The sequence below is a fragment of the Amphiura filiformis genome, chromosome 13 (genome assembly GCF_039555335.1).
Source record: "Amphiura filiformis chromosome 13, Afil_fr2py, whole genome shotgun sequence".
Lineage (NCBI taxonomy): Eukaryota > Metazoa > Echinodermata > Ophiuroidea > Amphilepidida > Amphiuridae > Amphiura > Amphiura filiformis.
The window spans coordinates 55,254,595-55,268,894 of NC_092640.1; the positions used below are offsets into that span (position 1 = coordinate 55,254,595).

General features: G+C 35.4%; 1 protein-coding gene across 1 annotated transcript; it reads right to left on the reverse strand.

Moving 5' to 3' along the window:
* Positions 1-2,347: 2,347 nt before the first annotated feature.
* LOC140167771 (acyl-coenzyme A thioesterase THEM4-like) lies at positions 2,348-4,286 on the reverse strand. Its single transcript, XM_072191062.1, has 5 exons — positions 4,095-4,286; positions 3,306-3,568; positions 3,119-3,203; positions 2,884-2,996; positions 2,348-2,605 (listed from the first exon to the last, which is right to left on the reverse strand). Exons 1-5 carry the CDS (start codon positions 4,272-4,274, stop codon positions 2,449-2,451), a joined length of 798 nt encoding a protein of 265 aa, XP_072047163.1. The 5' UTR covers positions 4,275-4,286; the 3' UTR covers positions 2,348-2,448.
* Positions 4,287-14,300: the final 10,014 nt, after the last annotated feature.

Genomic DNA, 14,300 nt, shown 5'->3' on the forward strand with positions numbered 1-14,300 from the left:
TTTTTAAATCTCTTTGATCAAAATCCTGAATCTTCATGGAAAAAATATTTTAAAACTTCACCAAAAATGTTTTGAACTTGGGCAAAAATCAGGCTTTTTTATGATTTTTTGAAAATTGAGCATTCTGCCATTTGGTGCACTATTTCTTTCTAAGACCAAAAAACAAAAAAACAAACAAAAAAAGACAAAAAAAAAAAACAGGTCCTAGATATTTTTAGGCCTATTTGGAGTTAATACAACCAAATTTTGTTATGTGGTCCTATGGTCCAAAAAATTTGGGCAAAAAAAAAGTTTTTGTGATATTCTCCAATGAGCATTTTTGCCCAAATTTGACCTCACAGATACATTCATCTAGTCTTTGCCAGGCTACGTATACTTTTATATAATATAATTGGACCAAACATTTAGCAGTTCACTTATAAGGCCCAAAGGCATAATTCCCAGGGTTAAGACCACCCTTTTAAGGGAAGGGGTATGAACGTTTGGACAGTATTTATTGTGGGATATTAGAGCACATCAGACATATCGAATTGCATAATACGAAGAATGGCCTTCTGATATCAAATAATTTTGATTTTTTGAAATTCGCAATGTAATACACATTTTATGGCAAATCATTAAAAATTTTGATATTTAACAGTACTCGAAGTAAACTTTATAAATCTGATGATTTCTACCTAAAGTGTATGTAGGAAAGCCGATGATCAATTGAAAATTTTGACCTTTCGTATTAGATATGGATTTTTTTTCCCAAAACACCAAAAAAAATTAGGTCTTTTTGGGAAAAAAATCCATATCTTCAATATGAAAAGTCAAAATTTTCAATTGATCGTCGGCTTTTCCTCCCAGCTACATACACTTTAAGACTATATCATTAAATTTATAAAAATTTACTTCGAGGGAAGTTCGAGGACTGTTATATCTCCAAAATGTGAAAAATATCAAATTTTAATAATTTGTCATAAAATTTGTATTAGGCCTATATCGTGAATTTCATAAAATGAAAATTATTTGATATCAGAAAGACATTCTTCGTATTCAGAATGCAATTCGATATAGGTCTGATGTGCTCTCATGTCCCCGCTCATGTCCCACAAAAAATGCTGTCAAAACGCTCACTGGCATTCCAGATCCCTTAAGGTTATTAATTATTTTAAACTGTTGTGATTTGGTAGTTCACAGCATCTTACGAATGGTAGCGAGCTTTGGCAAAAACTGCATTGCTCAATTCATAGCGAGCGTGTAGAAGAATTAAAATATCACAGATATAGGCCTACTTTTATAGGTGCTGCGGTTCTTCAAATATATCTGTGTTTATTAAAAAAATGTCGGGTTCATCACATAGAGGCGTATCATTCCTTACCATTTTCTTCCCATACATGTACGCCAATAAAAGGGTATACGATGTATTGTTGGACGAAGCAGCCAACAAAAAAGTAGTTCGCAGCATGTTGCAAATGGTAGTGAGCTTTGCAGAGTATACGATTTGTAGAATGAACTTTTGCAAAACACCAAGGTGTTAATTTTCAATAATATATTGATCTAGATAATGAAAATCGATTTTTAGGTTGCTTTGTCCAACAATACCTCGTCTACCCTTATTAAGGGATCTGGAATGAGTGTTTTGAGCGTTTCGACAGTATTTTTTGTTGGACATGAGAGCAGATCAGACATATCAAATTGCATTCTGAATACGCAGAATGTCTTTCTGATATCAAATAATTTTCATTTTTTGAAATTCACGATAATACAAATTTTATGACAAATTATTAAAATTTTATATTTTTCACATTTTTGATATATAACAGTTCTCGAAGTAAATTTTATAAATCTATAATGATTAAAGTGTATGTAACTGGGAGGAAAAGCCGACGATCAATGGAAAATTTTGACCTTTCATATTGAAGATATGGATTTTTTTCCCAAAAAGACCTAATTTTCTTTGGTGTTTTGGGAAAAAAATCCATATCGTCAATACTGAAAGGTCAAAATTTTCAATTGATCGTCGGCTTTTCATCCCACCTACATACACTTCAAGTATAAATCATCAGATTTATAAAGTTTACTTGAGTACTGTTAAATATCAAAAATATCAATTTTAATGATTTGCCATAAAATGTGTATTACATTGCGAATTTCAAAAATCAAAATTATTTGATATCAGAAGGACATTCTTCGTATTGTGGTACGACCCTTTGTTGTGTATATCACCGTCCCGCACGCCGTGTACGTACTGTGTGTTATGAACATCGTGTATGTGTTCGACTAATAATTCCATCAGATAATAAAGCGCCGGTTCGGCGTTTTATTCAAAATCTCGGATTTTGACAAAACTACAGCACCTAGAGTCTTGATTTTTGCAGGGTATATTGGTTTAATAAATTACAATTTCATCGTGTAAAAAAAGAAATTTTAAAAATTCAGTGAGGGCGTCTTCCTCAGCAAATGTTATAATAATATGGCTTTAACTGTTATAAACAACGCAGTGCCTTCAATTAAGACTTGTCCATCAGTTGATTTCTTCTCACAACCAAGAAAAAGTTTTCTGCCTTCAATTTTTTCTACCCATGTTTCAGCTAATACAGTACTGTTGAGAGGAATAGGTCTGTGGAAGGATATCAAAATTGAGAAAATAAGAAGTGAGCCTATAATTATTTGTTTATTTATATTTATTTATCCATTTATCTATTTATTTCTTAACAAGTCTGAAAAGTCTGAAAATCTCTTGAAATATGGAAAGCTCCTGTACTTGTGTACAGAGCAAGCACAGAAAAAGAACAATTAACTCTGAATTCAGATTTAAGTCTGAACTCTCACACCCCTGTGGGTAGCAAACTTGGGACAAAATCATCAGCAATTTCTATGTCCTACTCTTAGTCTCACCTTTTAAAATTCATATTCAAATTGGCAGTCATACAAGTCTTCTTAAGACCTTTATCTACATACACCGCAGTCATTACATCAAACATAGTGGCTGTTGCACGCCATGAACGTACCTACAAAAAAAACATATGTACATGAATGCATCATTATGGATATTGAGCAGACATCAGAACTCCAGTAGTCAATATGATGAAAGACTTGGACTGAGTTTAACTCAGAATCCAAACTCTCCTACACTTTTATTGACCTCAAGTTTGGTAGTGATATCAATGCTCTTTCCCGGTTGCGCGACAAGCGTGGCCTTGTTCCATACATGTATGCTCTGCATGATTAACTATATGTGTACGATTTGCTACAGTGAACAGCATCGCTGCCAAACTGACTTTTCCCTCAGGCTTTAAAATATTTGACTCCTTACTTACCCAGGTGGCCCTTGGGTCTGCGGACCAAATTGTATGACACCATACCCTTTCTGATTAGTTTCCTCATAAAAAAGTGCGTACTCGAAATGAGCCCCTTTCTGTGGGTGGCTCATGCTGTACAAAACATGATTCAATGTGGTTTTTGTGCTACGCATTAATGTCAGTTCTCCTGCGTTGACACGAGCTTGGAATTTTGCGCAGATTTCTTCTGTTTTTGGTAGCCATCCCGACTCAGTGGTGGTGGGGTCTAGGTCAACTGCATTCTGTCAAGATGATAATAAAAGAGATTTTCATATGTTACAGAATGACAGTCTACCAATTATATATAAGTAGAGTGGAACGGACTGGTCTGGGAAATTTTTTGAAGTGATAGGTCCATCATATTTTAGTCCAGTCAAAAAATCTTCAGGCTTAACTTGCTTCACTGATTCACCAAAATTCACCATATTTAAAGCTGCCATTTCATGGGCAGGGATGTACTTTAACACCCACCCAAATGCAATTAAGAGGCGGGAGACTTTACTGTTGGGCAGGTAAATTTTCAAAAGTACCTGTCCGCCCGCGAGTAAGAAATTGAGGATTAACTGGTGAGCCCAGCCACCCAAGTATTACATCATCACATTCATCAGCATAATTCAGGCATCATTACAAAACTTGCATGACTGGAGGAGTGTCAGACAGCGAAGTACTGCTGAAGCTAGTAATAGTATACCAACTCCTATAACTTCAAATTGGGAGCTTTTTCCATGAATGATGATGGAATAACTTCTTCCTGAAACTATTACTTACAGTTGGAAAATTTGCACTAGAAGACATCCGCACACGCCTGGTGGAGGAGCTTAGCAGCTTTGTTTGCATTTGTTTATGAAGATGAGTTCTTGTGAAATGACATCTTGGATGAGCTGTATTTGTGGAAGCTATGTGATGTTGGAGCAGATGACTCTTTATGCATTGAAGTCTTCTCGCCATTTTGAGTTTGTATTCACCTGTAGACAATAAAAAATATTTTATCAAATTATCCGGATCATCATAGGAGAAGGTGATCAAGTCCTCCAAGCATTTCTGTTGGACATCACAGAATACAGTGTACTATGGTGATTGGTAGATATTTCTTGATGATACAAATAACATTTTAAAACAAGGCAAATCTTATCGTAGTGGATAACATAGGCGTAGATCCCGCAGGGGGGGATGGTCCATACAATCATCCCCCCAATGTTGACGCCTGAATATGGGTTTATGATCAAATTAACCTCATATTTGCCCATTTTAGCCCCAAAAATGCACATTTTCGCGCGCATTCATTCCCCTTTGGCACCATATTTCATAAGTTTAGCTTCAAAATAGCAAAATTTTGCGCGCGCATTTGTACCATACACTTATTTTGTCGCCAAAAGGTGTTGGATTCACTATACTTCAAGACTTTTTTCAACTCCATCCCCCCCAATGTCAAAAAGAAATCTACGCCACTGGTGGATAACGATGCACTACTCAAAATATTGGACCTGCATGCCTGTCGTCTATCACACATAGATGATAGTAAAAACAAACCTACTGTTTATTATTTCTAAATATAGAAATCATGTATTATCTGTTGCAGGTTCCTGTGCATTAACCATCGCTTATATGCACGGGTGTTTACTGTGTGCATAGGAAGTTGTGGAAAATAATATGCAAGGCAATAGACGGTTATAGCAATACGCTTTTTTTTTACTTTTTAAGCTGTAAATTGCTTTCAATAAAGGCATTGGAACTTTTTTTCTTCTTTTTTTAAAATTTACTTTAATTTTTTTAATTTCTTTATTTCTTTATTATAAAAAAAGTCTAAGGTCAGGCATACTTTTAGGGTTGGTCGGGTTACGCCAATCAAACAATTTTTTTAAGGCCTTAGTATGAAAAGTAGACTGACTTAAGTACTTTAAGGTGGTTATGGAGGCATTATAAAAGTGCTCTACAAGCATGTTTTAAACAGATTAATTGAGTAGAGCAAAGTACACTGATCAATATGCCTTTTGTTTGGAGTCAATCGGACATACGGTTTTCAAAATATATCAATTTATATTTTCTTTGTATCTTATTGTTTTTTATCAATAATCAATAAAGTTAATGAGCTAAAATGACTGGAGAAGCTCATTAACATATAATTTTGCCAATATTTTGCTAAAATCCATGCATAAATGTTCAGGGTACTTTTATTTTGCATACTTTTGCCCTGAAACTTGGTCAAAGTGTTTCTAATATGTTCCAATGTATTATATAGTGAAGCCGCCCTCTAATTTGCATATTTGCATAATTAATTAGCATTTATGCAAATTAGCTCATTAATTATGCAAATATGCAAATTAGAGGGCGGCTTCACTATATAATACATTAGAACATATTAGAAACACTTTGACCAAGTTCCAGGGCAAAAGTATGCAAAATAAAAGTACCCTGTACATTTATGAATTGATTTTTAGCAAAATATTGGCAAAAATTTAAGAAATAAAGGGTAATGCTTTATCCTTTACACCCAAATAATGTATCCGAGGCAGTAAAAGCGTAAATAATGGGTGAGGCGCAGCCGAACCCATTATTTAAACATTTTACTGCCGAGGACACATTATTTGCGTGTAAAGGATAATGCTGCACCCTTTATTTCTATTCTATTACCATAAAATAGTGCGATTTATAGAGAAAATATCATTTTTTGGCACAAATATTTTAAGTTGTTTACTTCCAAGGTGGAGCGACGCCAGAAGTGACAGCGCCAGATCGCGAAATATTGCACGCGTAACCAAGCGTGATGCTGTGCGTAGAATGTGTTACGGCGCTCGACCCATTATTGCAGAATAATGGGCTCTCACGTGACGCGTTTCAGCAAATCACAGTGCGCGATTTTGAATAATGGGTTGTGGAGGTAATAGAATACATATTAATGAGCCTTTCCAGTCCTTTTAGCTCATTAAGTTTATTGATTATTGATAAAAACAATAGGATACAAAGAAAATATAAATTGATGTATTATGGAAACCGTATGTCCGATTTGCTCCAAACAAAAGGCACATTGATCAGTGTACTTTACCCTACTCAATTAATCTGTTTAAAACATGCTCAAATGCATCCAATACCACCTTAAGCTTACCTGTAACCTGAACAGCTAGTGTCTGTAACCTTATGACCTGATAATACCCGATTTAGTCATTTGTATTGCTTGGGTTGTCTTGCAGCTCAGTGATTATATTTACATTTAGAAGACAGATTTATACGAACAAGTTACACAACCCAAACGTGATAACATGTTATCAGCTGATAGTGATACCACAGATATTGGAATAGGACCTCTGTGGCTGATATCCATGCATGCTTGTTTACAAGGTATAGGAATCTTTATTGACAATCACCATACAAAAAGGTGTAGTCAAATACAAAGTTTACAAACAAACAAACAACTTAATGAACAACAGTTAAAACTAGTTAAACAAACAATAAGTTTTTTTGCAGGGGTAGCACTGCAGCAAGTGATTTTTCTCAGCGCCCGAGTTTTCTTTTTTAGCAGCTGTGTGTCTGTGTGGATTTCCAAACAGTGTTACCACAATCTATCGTCAACAAGAAGTTACGTCACTGCCCCCAAACAAATGATCCAAAATTGTCATGAAAAATGATTTTGTCCCATATTAAGTTTATGACAGGTAATTTGGGCCGATATTTGATAATTTTAGTTATATGACACAACCCTATTTTTAGGGGGGGGGACCCCTTAGAAGGAAATGTTAGATCTCTGAAAGCTTTAAATAACACCTATTTTTTATCCGATGCCCAAACACCCAATCGATTTTCCTATTTGCCCCTCAGATAAACTAAATGTTCACCAAAAAGACCTCTGAGCATTCTTCAGATAAACTAAATGTTCACCAAAGGACCCCTGAACATTCTCCAACCTTAAAGATCCATTTTTTTCACAATTCTCACATAACTATACAAATATCCTCATTTTATTTTAAATAGACCCCAATACTTAGAATTTGCCTCTGAAAAGAACCCCATTTTGAAGTTTTCTCAGGTGTTTGTTTGCCCCTGGAAAACCCCCATTTATTACACTTTTGACCCCAATACACCCCTGTGTTGAGTTGTATATCATTATCACTTGACAATTTAAATCTCCCCTTCTGATGGGACAAAAGCCACGTCGCTGAGAATTTTGTGCTGATGTAATGGAAAGACCATCCAAAAGTATTATTTTCAGAAATGTTAATATTAAAGGGGTGCACTTTTGCACCCCATTTTTAAAGTTGTGGTGCAATTTCATCTGACGCAGTGCAATTTGAAGTGCAGTGTCAGATAATCAACACATAAAGTCTATCGCATATTTGCACCACACTTTTAAGGTTGTATTGCTATAGGTAAATTTTTAAGGTGCAAATTGCACTACGATAGGGCTTATTTCGAACGCTGGGCCTCAAGGAAGAACAGATGATTAATTGTGTTTTCAACTGATTGAGTGTCCCAGGTTAAAGTAGAAATAAAACAAACAAACAAACGCTGCTAGCACTACATAAACATCTCAAAAAAAGTAAAAACAGGCTATTGTTTTACAAATCTGTAAAATGCGTTGGAAGCAGAATCTATTTCTGCACACCTCATTTGCAGCAATTGACTAAATATTGACGTCACATCGTACATTTAAATCAGTGTAACCCAAAATTTGAAAGTTGCATTAAATTCTATTGATTTGTATTCAGTACAATGGAAGGAAATCTGTGTAATATGATATCTGAGTGTTTTTGTATTGTTTTTGTATTGCAACTTTCAAATCTGGACCTCACTACATTAAATTGACAAGTGTTTTATTGTTTTCTGGGCTATCGTATCAAATGAGGTGTCAAAATGTGCAGAAATAAATTCTACTTCCAATGCATTTTACAGATTTGTAATATAATAGCCCGTTTTTGAATAATGGCCATTATTTAAAGGGGGTAGTTACTTTTTTTGAGATGTTTATTTGACCGACAAGATAAATCATCCATCCATAAGTCTTCAATATCTACTTCTCTTTAATTAATATCCAGTATTATTATTATTTGTCATACCATGATAAAGAGTAAGCTACATAATACAACTTTGGCATTTTATACAAATATATACAAACATTGCACGTATTGTAATGAGTAATATCATTTACCTAAACTACAGTTCACAATACAGGATGAACAACATGTGTTATTTAGTGCATTCTGAGTTGTTTACCCTGTTGATGACTACCGACTCTAGATTTATTGGTTAATAAAATGCGTATCACTTGTTGGGAGTGAAATTGTACAAAATAATGCACGCGTACTGAGATGTTGATGTGTCTAATGCACTCTCCCTCGGAGCTCGTACATTAGACGCATCAACATCTCAATACCAGTGCTTTATTTTGCATAATTTCTTGATCAACAATTAATACGCATTTATTAACCATTTCATACACGGGAAGAAAAAGAAATGTGATTTCTTCTCTTTTTTAAAACAAAATTATCACTAAAAATGTTGGAAAATAGAACCAAATATAAATACACCAACCTGCCCCAAAACACAAAAAAAAAGTGATATCATGCATTTGTGGTGACTGGAAGTTAATTACTATGTTCGTCCCTATATTGACTTACATTACCGCAAAAAATTATTTTTACAAATATGTGTGAGTGAGTTTATACTGAATACTATAAAGAATATGAAAGACTGCTAACTGAATGTATTATACAATAATAACATGGCAAATTATATATAGATAAGAATTTTCTAGAATATGAGATAATATGAAAGCATGTGTTATATTATAACATGATCTGACCTGACCCAGTGAGTATATTAAATGTCAACAATTATATACGAAGGTGGGAAGGGCAATAGACCTTTTCATACTGAGTAATTCCGATAAAACCCCGAAGCATGAAATAATTTCCCTAGTCGCGCGCCCGTCGCGCACGCATAAAAGTACCTCTTCAGCATCATGTACAGTGTGAAGTTCCAATGTGTAACAGGCATCATAACTACGATGAACTTTCGATTGTCAATTTAGGGACGAGAGAGGTACTTTTGCCAATGATACTCAACGTGCAATTGAGCGTGTGGTTGTAGCGTTGTGTAAGAGACTGACTATGGAAGAGGTGATGAACGTAAACAAACACGTTCTGGAAAAAAAATTAACTGACGAAAAATTACGGACATTATCCATTTCTTTCCATTAGTATCTTATTGTGAAAAACCAAGTAGCTGAGGTGTTAGCTCAATATGCTAGGAAAATATTTCTGGGCGATGACCCATGTTCAAATTGGCTTAATAAGCTGCATTTTCGCGCAAAAGGGTGTCGTAATACATGACATTTCTTGTCTGCCAGTTTGGGTACAATTTGCCCCCCTAGCTTACTAAATAAATATCGCGGTTTTCCGAACTTTTCCGATCTTGATATGAAAAGGTCTATAGGATGATGCCCCTAATTCTCAACCTTTCAATTAGGCTATGCCAGTTGAAATCCATATACCCCTATGGAAGACATGACATTAATATCCCACGCAGGGAGTTTGAATTTCAAATGAAGTAACCCATTCAGGCAATTCCTTTGAAATTCATACTCCCTATGTGGGAGATTAGGGTCATGTTTTCCATAGTAGGATTTGGTGTATGCAATGCATTTTAAATGGAATAGACCATTACTATAGAGCACAATATGTATGCAGCATAAATGTTTGCAAATTGAAAAGAACCAAGATATTTGCTGCAAAGTATTTGTTCACAGAATTGGTAGATTTTCTTAAAGGATAGGAACAAGAAATATTTGCGCACATGCAGATTTTGTGAATCCACATCACATGCACTCCAACATTTCACACTTTACAGCATCGCAGTTGATACTGCTGCAGTACAAACTTTGATACATGATCTTAAAAGATTACCGGTACCAAGTACTGTACAATGAATGGAGACGAGGGAGTATATTTTCTTAGTCAAATCTGTTATCCTCCAGCAAGTTTACAACTATTTTCTTTCTCTCACTGGATCAGGTCAGCTTACCACTGTTACATTATACTATTCCAGTAGAAATCCATCACCCCCTATGGAAGACATGAGCTTAATCTTCTACACAGGGTGTGTGAATTTCAAACGGGCCAACCTGAATGGGTGAAACTATTTGAAATCTACACTCCCTGTGTGGGAGATTAAGGTTATGTCTACCATAGGGAGGGTACAGATTTCAACTGAAATACCCCATTATGTTGATACGTCTGATATAAATAAATAATAAATAATACTATTGCAATGGATGTTTTTGTGAATACACATGATATAGAAACACTAAGATAAGAGCTATATAGTCTGACATCTTGTGTGCATTTTGCCGTTGGGTTAAAAAAAAAATTGCCGCTGTGACAAAACATCAAGAACAAACTTCTGAACACTAACACTATTTTCTCAACCATGCCCATCTGTTAGTACTACACAGTTCTTTAACCCATATCTGCTTATAAAGTCACAGAATGACCTTTGACAAAAACTCATTCCCAAAAACTTGAGGTCAAATTTTGATCAATGAACTATGCCGTTTGAAATTCATGATGGCATTTTGGCTCATGGGATAATCATTTGATCAGGAAACTGTAGTGGATAACAATAACCTAAAATTTGACAAAAAAGAGACTAATATCTAATATTCAATTACTTCTGTTCAAAATTGTGATAAATTATGCCCAATTATGGAAATTTTCGCAAATTTTGCTCAAAAACAATAAAGAATCTGCACTTTTTCCAGATTTTTGGAGATATTTAAAAAAAAAATACACCCCGTTTTTTTGAAAATTATGCACCCAAAAGTCTAAAAATGCACCCCAAATCTACTGCACAACCCAGTACCAACCTTTCCTCTAATACCCCAGGCCAAAAAAATGGCGTTTGTCACAAAGAAACATGTCAGACTATATACTTGCCACAATAAGTGTTGAAATGGGCTTCTCCAGTCAAATCCGTACACCCCTTAATCTCCCACAGATTCCAGGGGGTGTAGATTTCAAATGAAGTCACCCATTCAGGTAACCCCATTTGAAATTCACACTCCCTGTGTAGAAGATTAAGAACATGTCTTCCACAGGAGGTATATGGATTTCACCTGGAATAGTCCATCAAAATTAAAACTCACAATATACATATACATATGTTTGTTACTCTACTCAGATATGCAAAATTTCACAGCAGACTCCATTTTTAAAATCATTTGTATTTCATGATTCCTATTGTGGCTGTCTGCACAGGTACACCCTTCGCCGAGGTACCTGACTGGTACACACAGAATACCTACACAGTACCAATGCTGCTACTGCAGAGGACCCACCAGCAGTGGTACTGCACAGGACCCACCAGCAGTGGTACTGCACAGACCTACCAGCAGTGACACTGCACTGGTACTTCGCAGTACCAGCCAAGTACCTTGGCGACCCCAATAGGAATTTGTAGTGTACTTATAGTTACCTTTGATAGCTACAATATAAAAATTGTAAATTTTGCTGAAATGTGAGATGGGAATGTTTAGACGGAAATGTATTTTGATTGGAAATGTAACCTTGATGGAATAGTAGTTAAATAATTAAGCTTATATGATTATGCTCCAGATACAAATTATGTTTCATGCCATATATTATACTGGACAGTCTAGAGCAATTTTGCAAAAAGCGCAGTTTCATTTTATGTGTGTGTGGGGCACCTTGTTTTGTTCCATTTCAAAATAAAAATTGGCTACCCCCTTGTTTGAAGTTGACTATAACAGATGACTTGACTTTAGTGAAGGGTATGTGCCTGTCATTAGACCCCATATTTTGAAGTCAACTATCCGATGACCCCTTCTTTTAAAGTAAACCCGATGACCCCCTTTTTTTCTTCTAGAATTGTATCATCAAAATGCCACAAAATAATGCAGAAACTTTTTCAAATTCCTTTATTCTAATTATTATTTCAACACACTTTTATTTGGGAAAATTGGAAACAAACTTGAATTTTGCTTCATATTTTCAAAATGTTTTACCTGATGACCCATTTTATGACCAAAATTTTATACAAAATGACCCCCTTTGTAATATTTTTATACCCAATTTTCCAGTGAAGTGGTTACATAACTCCCTAGTAACTGGATCACACACCTTTTGGAATAGACTTTGTGTTGTGCTTGTTTCGATTGTGGTGTAGAACTCAAAAGCGTGATCCAGTTGACATAGTGATAACTATGCAACACTTCGCTGGCGAATTATTAAACAACATTTATTATCGATAGGACCCTACTTCCCAACACCGGTAGGCACATACCCGTCTATTCCAAAGTTGAGTCAAGCTGCCCCTTGTAAATGCAAGCCAAAGTACATAATGCTTCAGTCATTTATAGCCAAAGTTACAAGCATCAGTAAACCTTCAAATATGGTTGCAGTCATCGTACACAATGCGTGGCTGCCGTATATAACTTCTGAGAATACAAGTCTTACAAATGTAGATCTAGAACCACTCAATACATAGCGGAACGTCGTCTACAACTAGTGTACCCACATCTGCATATGTGACATGATCAAGGGGAATGAGTCGGATGTCGCTAATATTGTTTTTGAGATATCGGCAAAAACAGTGTTCAAATTCTTTTGTTTTATATTGTTTTCAGCCTTTGATAAATTTGCTCATAACTCTGTAACCAGATGTCTGATTTTGACGGGGTTTGCATCAAAATGTAGCATTTGTAAACTGCCAGAAAATGATGCAAAAACTTCTAATTGAAAATTGCTGACATGTGACTCATTCCCCTTGATCATGTCACAAATTATCTACATTAACGACAACAAATAATTTACAAAATGCTGATGCGACTGGCTCACCTGATACTGGCCACATTTCAAAACCAAGATTTTCAGCCTCTTACACAATGTCAAAAAGAAGTATTCAGAAAGACATAAAAATAAAACATGATATGATACATTATGGAGATACAAAACATGATATACCCACGTGATGCCTTGTATTACATTTTATCAATATTTTTAGGGGGTGAGCACTAATTATGTAGACACAGGGGTTGAGTTCTCAAAAATCGCTTCCCCTTTCGCTGTGCCAACAAAATCATTGCCACCCCCACTTTTCATTAGCCAGATTTTGGGGAACTCAAATTCTAACTAAAAATTTTGAATTTGCACAAATCAAAGATTCTTGCAAAATTCTCCTGCGAGAATCCAAATGGATTCGCGTGAAATGTCACAGATTTCTAGGCTTGAACAATTGGAGCAATTCAACTATAAAACATAGAATCACAACATTTTGGCGATAGGCCTCCAAGGTAGAAAACACAATATGAGAAATCCAACCACCCATCTTTCATATACGATATTAGTTTGGCCATTACTCTGTGTCCATTCTATAAATACCCGTGACTATATATTTGAGATGTCTAATTCTATTATGTCAGTTGCTTTGGATTAAAAATGTTTTAAACATTATACTGAATACAAATGTTAGAAATGTTACAATTGTTTAGATTATGTGTTGCAGTCAAGCTGCTATATACAGTGGGAAGTCATTAACACAACATCTGTTAACACAAAATTCCTGATAATACACTATGGACCACAATGGCCTCATCCTAATGTCATAGTTCAATAACCTCAATTAAACACTGGTAGTGCAAAATTTGACCTCAAGTTGCAGAGTATGAGTTTTTGTACCTAAATTTTCAAAGGTCATTCAATTAATGTACAAATGTATTGGGGTTAAAGAATTGTGCCCCTGATAGATGAGCATGTGATTCTAGTGATACAAACTGACAATTTCATGTTAACGAGGTTCCACTGTACTTCCATTGGGGTATTTCATATTACCAAACTCCCTGCCGATCAATTCCAGTTGACTCAAACCAGCAGAGTAGCCAGCCTTTTAGTGTGAGGGCAAAGCAACATTTTCATCGTGGCTATGGAAAAGTACCATTGGGCCCCAATAACTTGGCCCAGGCACCAT

Coding starts and splice junctions, on each gene's coding strand:
- LOC140167771 (XM_072191062.1), bottom strand. CDS start 4,274: ATGGCGAGAAGACTTCAATGCATAAAGAGTCATCTGCTCCAACATCAC. Junction 3,204..3,305: donor CAGACCCAAGGGCCACCTGG/GTAAGTAAGGAG, acceptor AATCATGCAGAG/CATACATGTATGGAACAAGG. Junction 2,606..2,883: donor TTGAATATGAATTTTAAAAG/GTGAGACTAAGA, acceptor ATCCTTCCACAG/ACCTATTCCTCTCAACAGTA.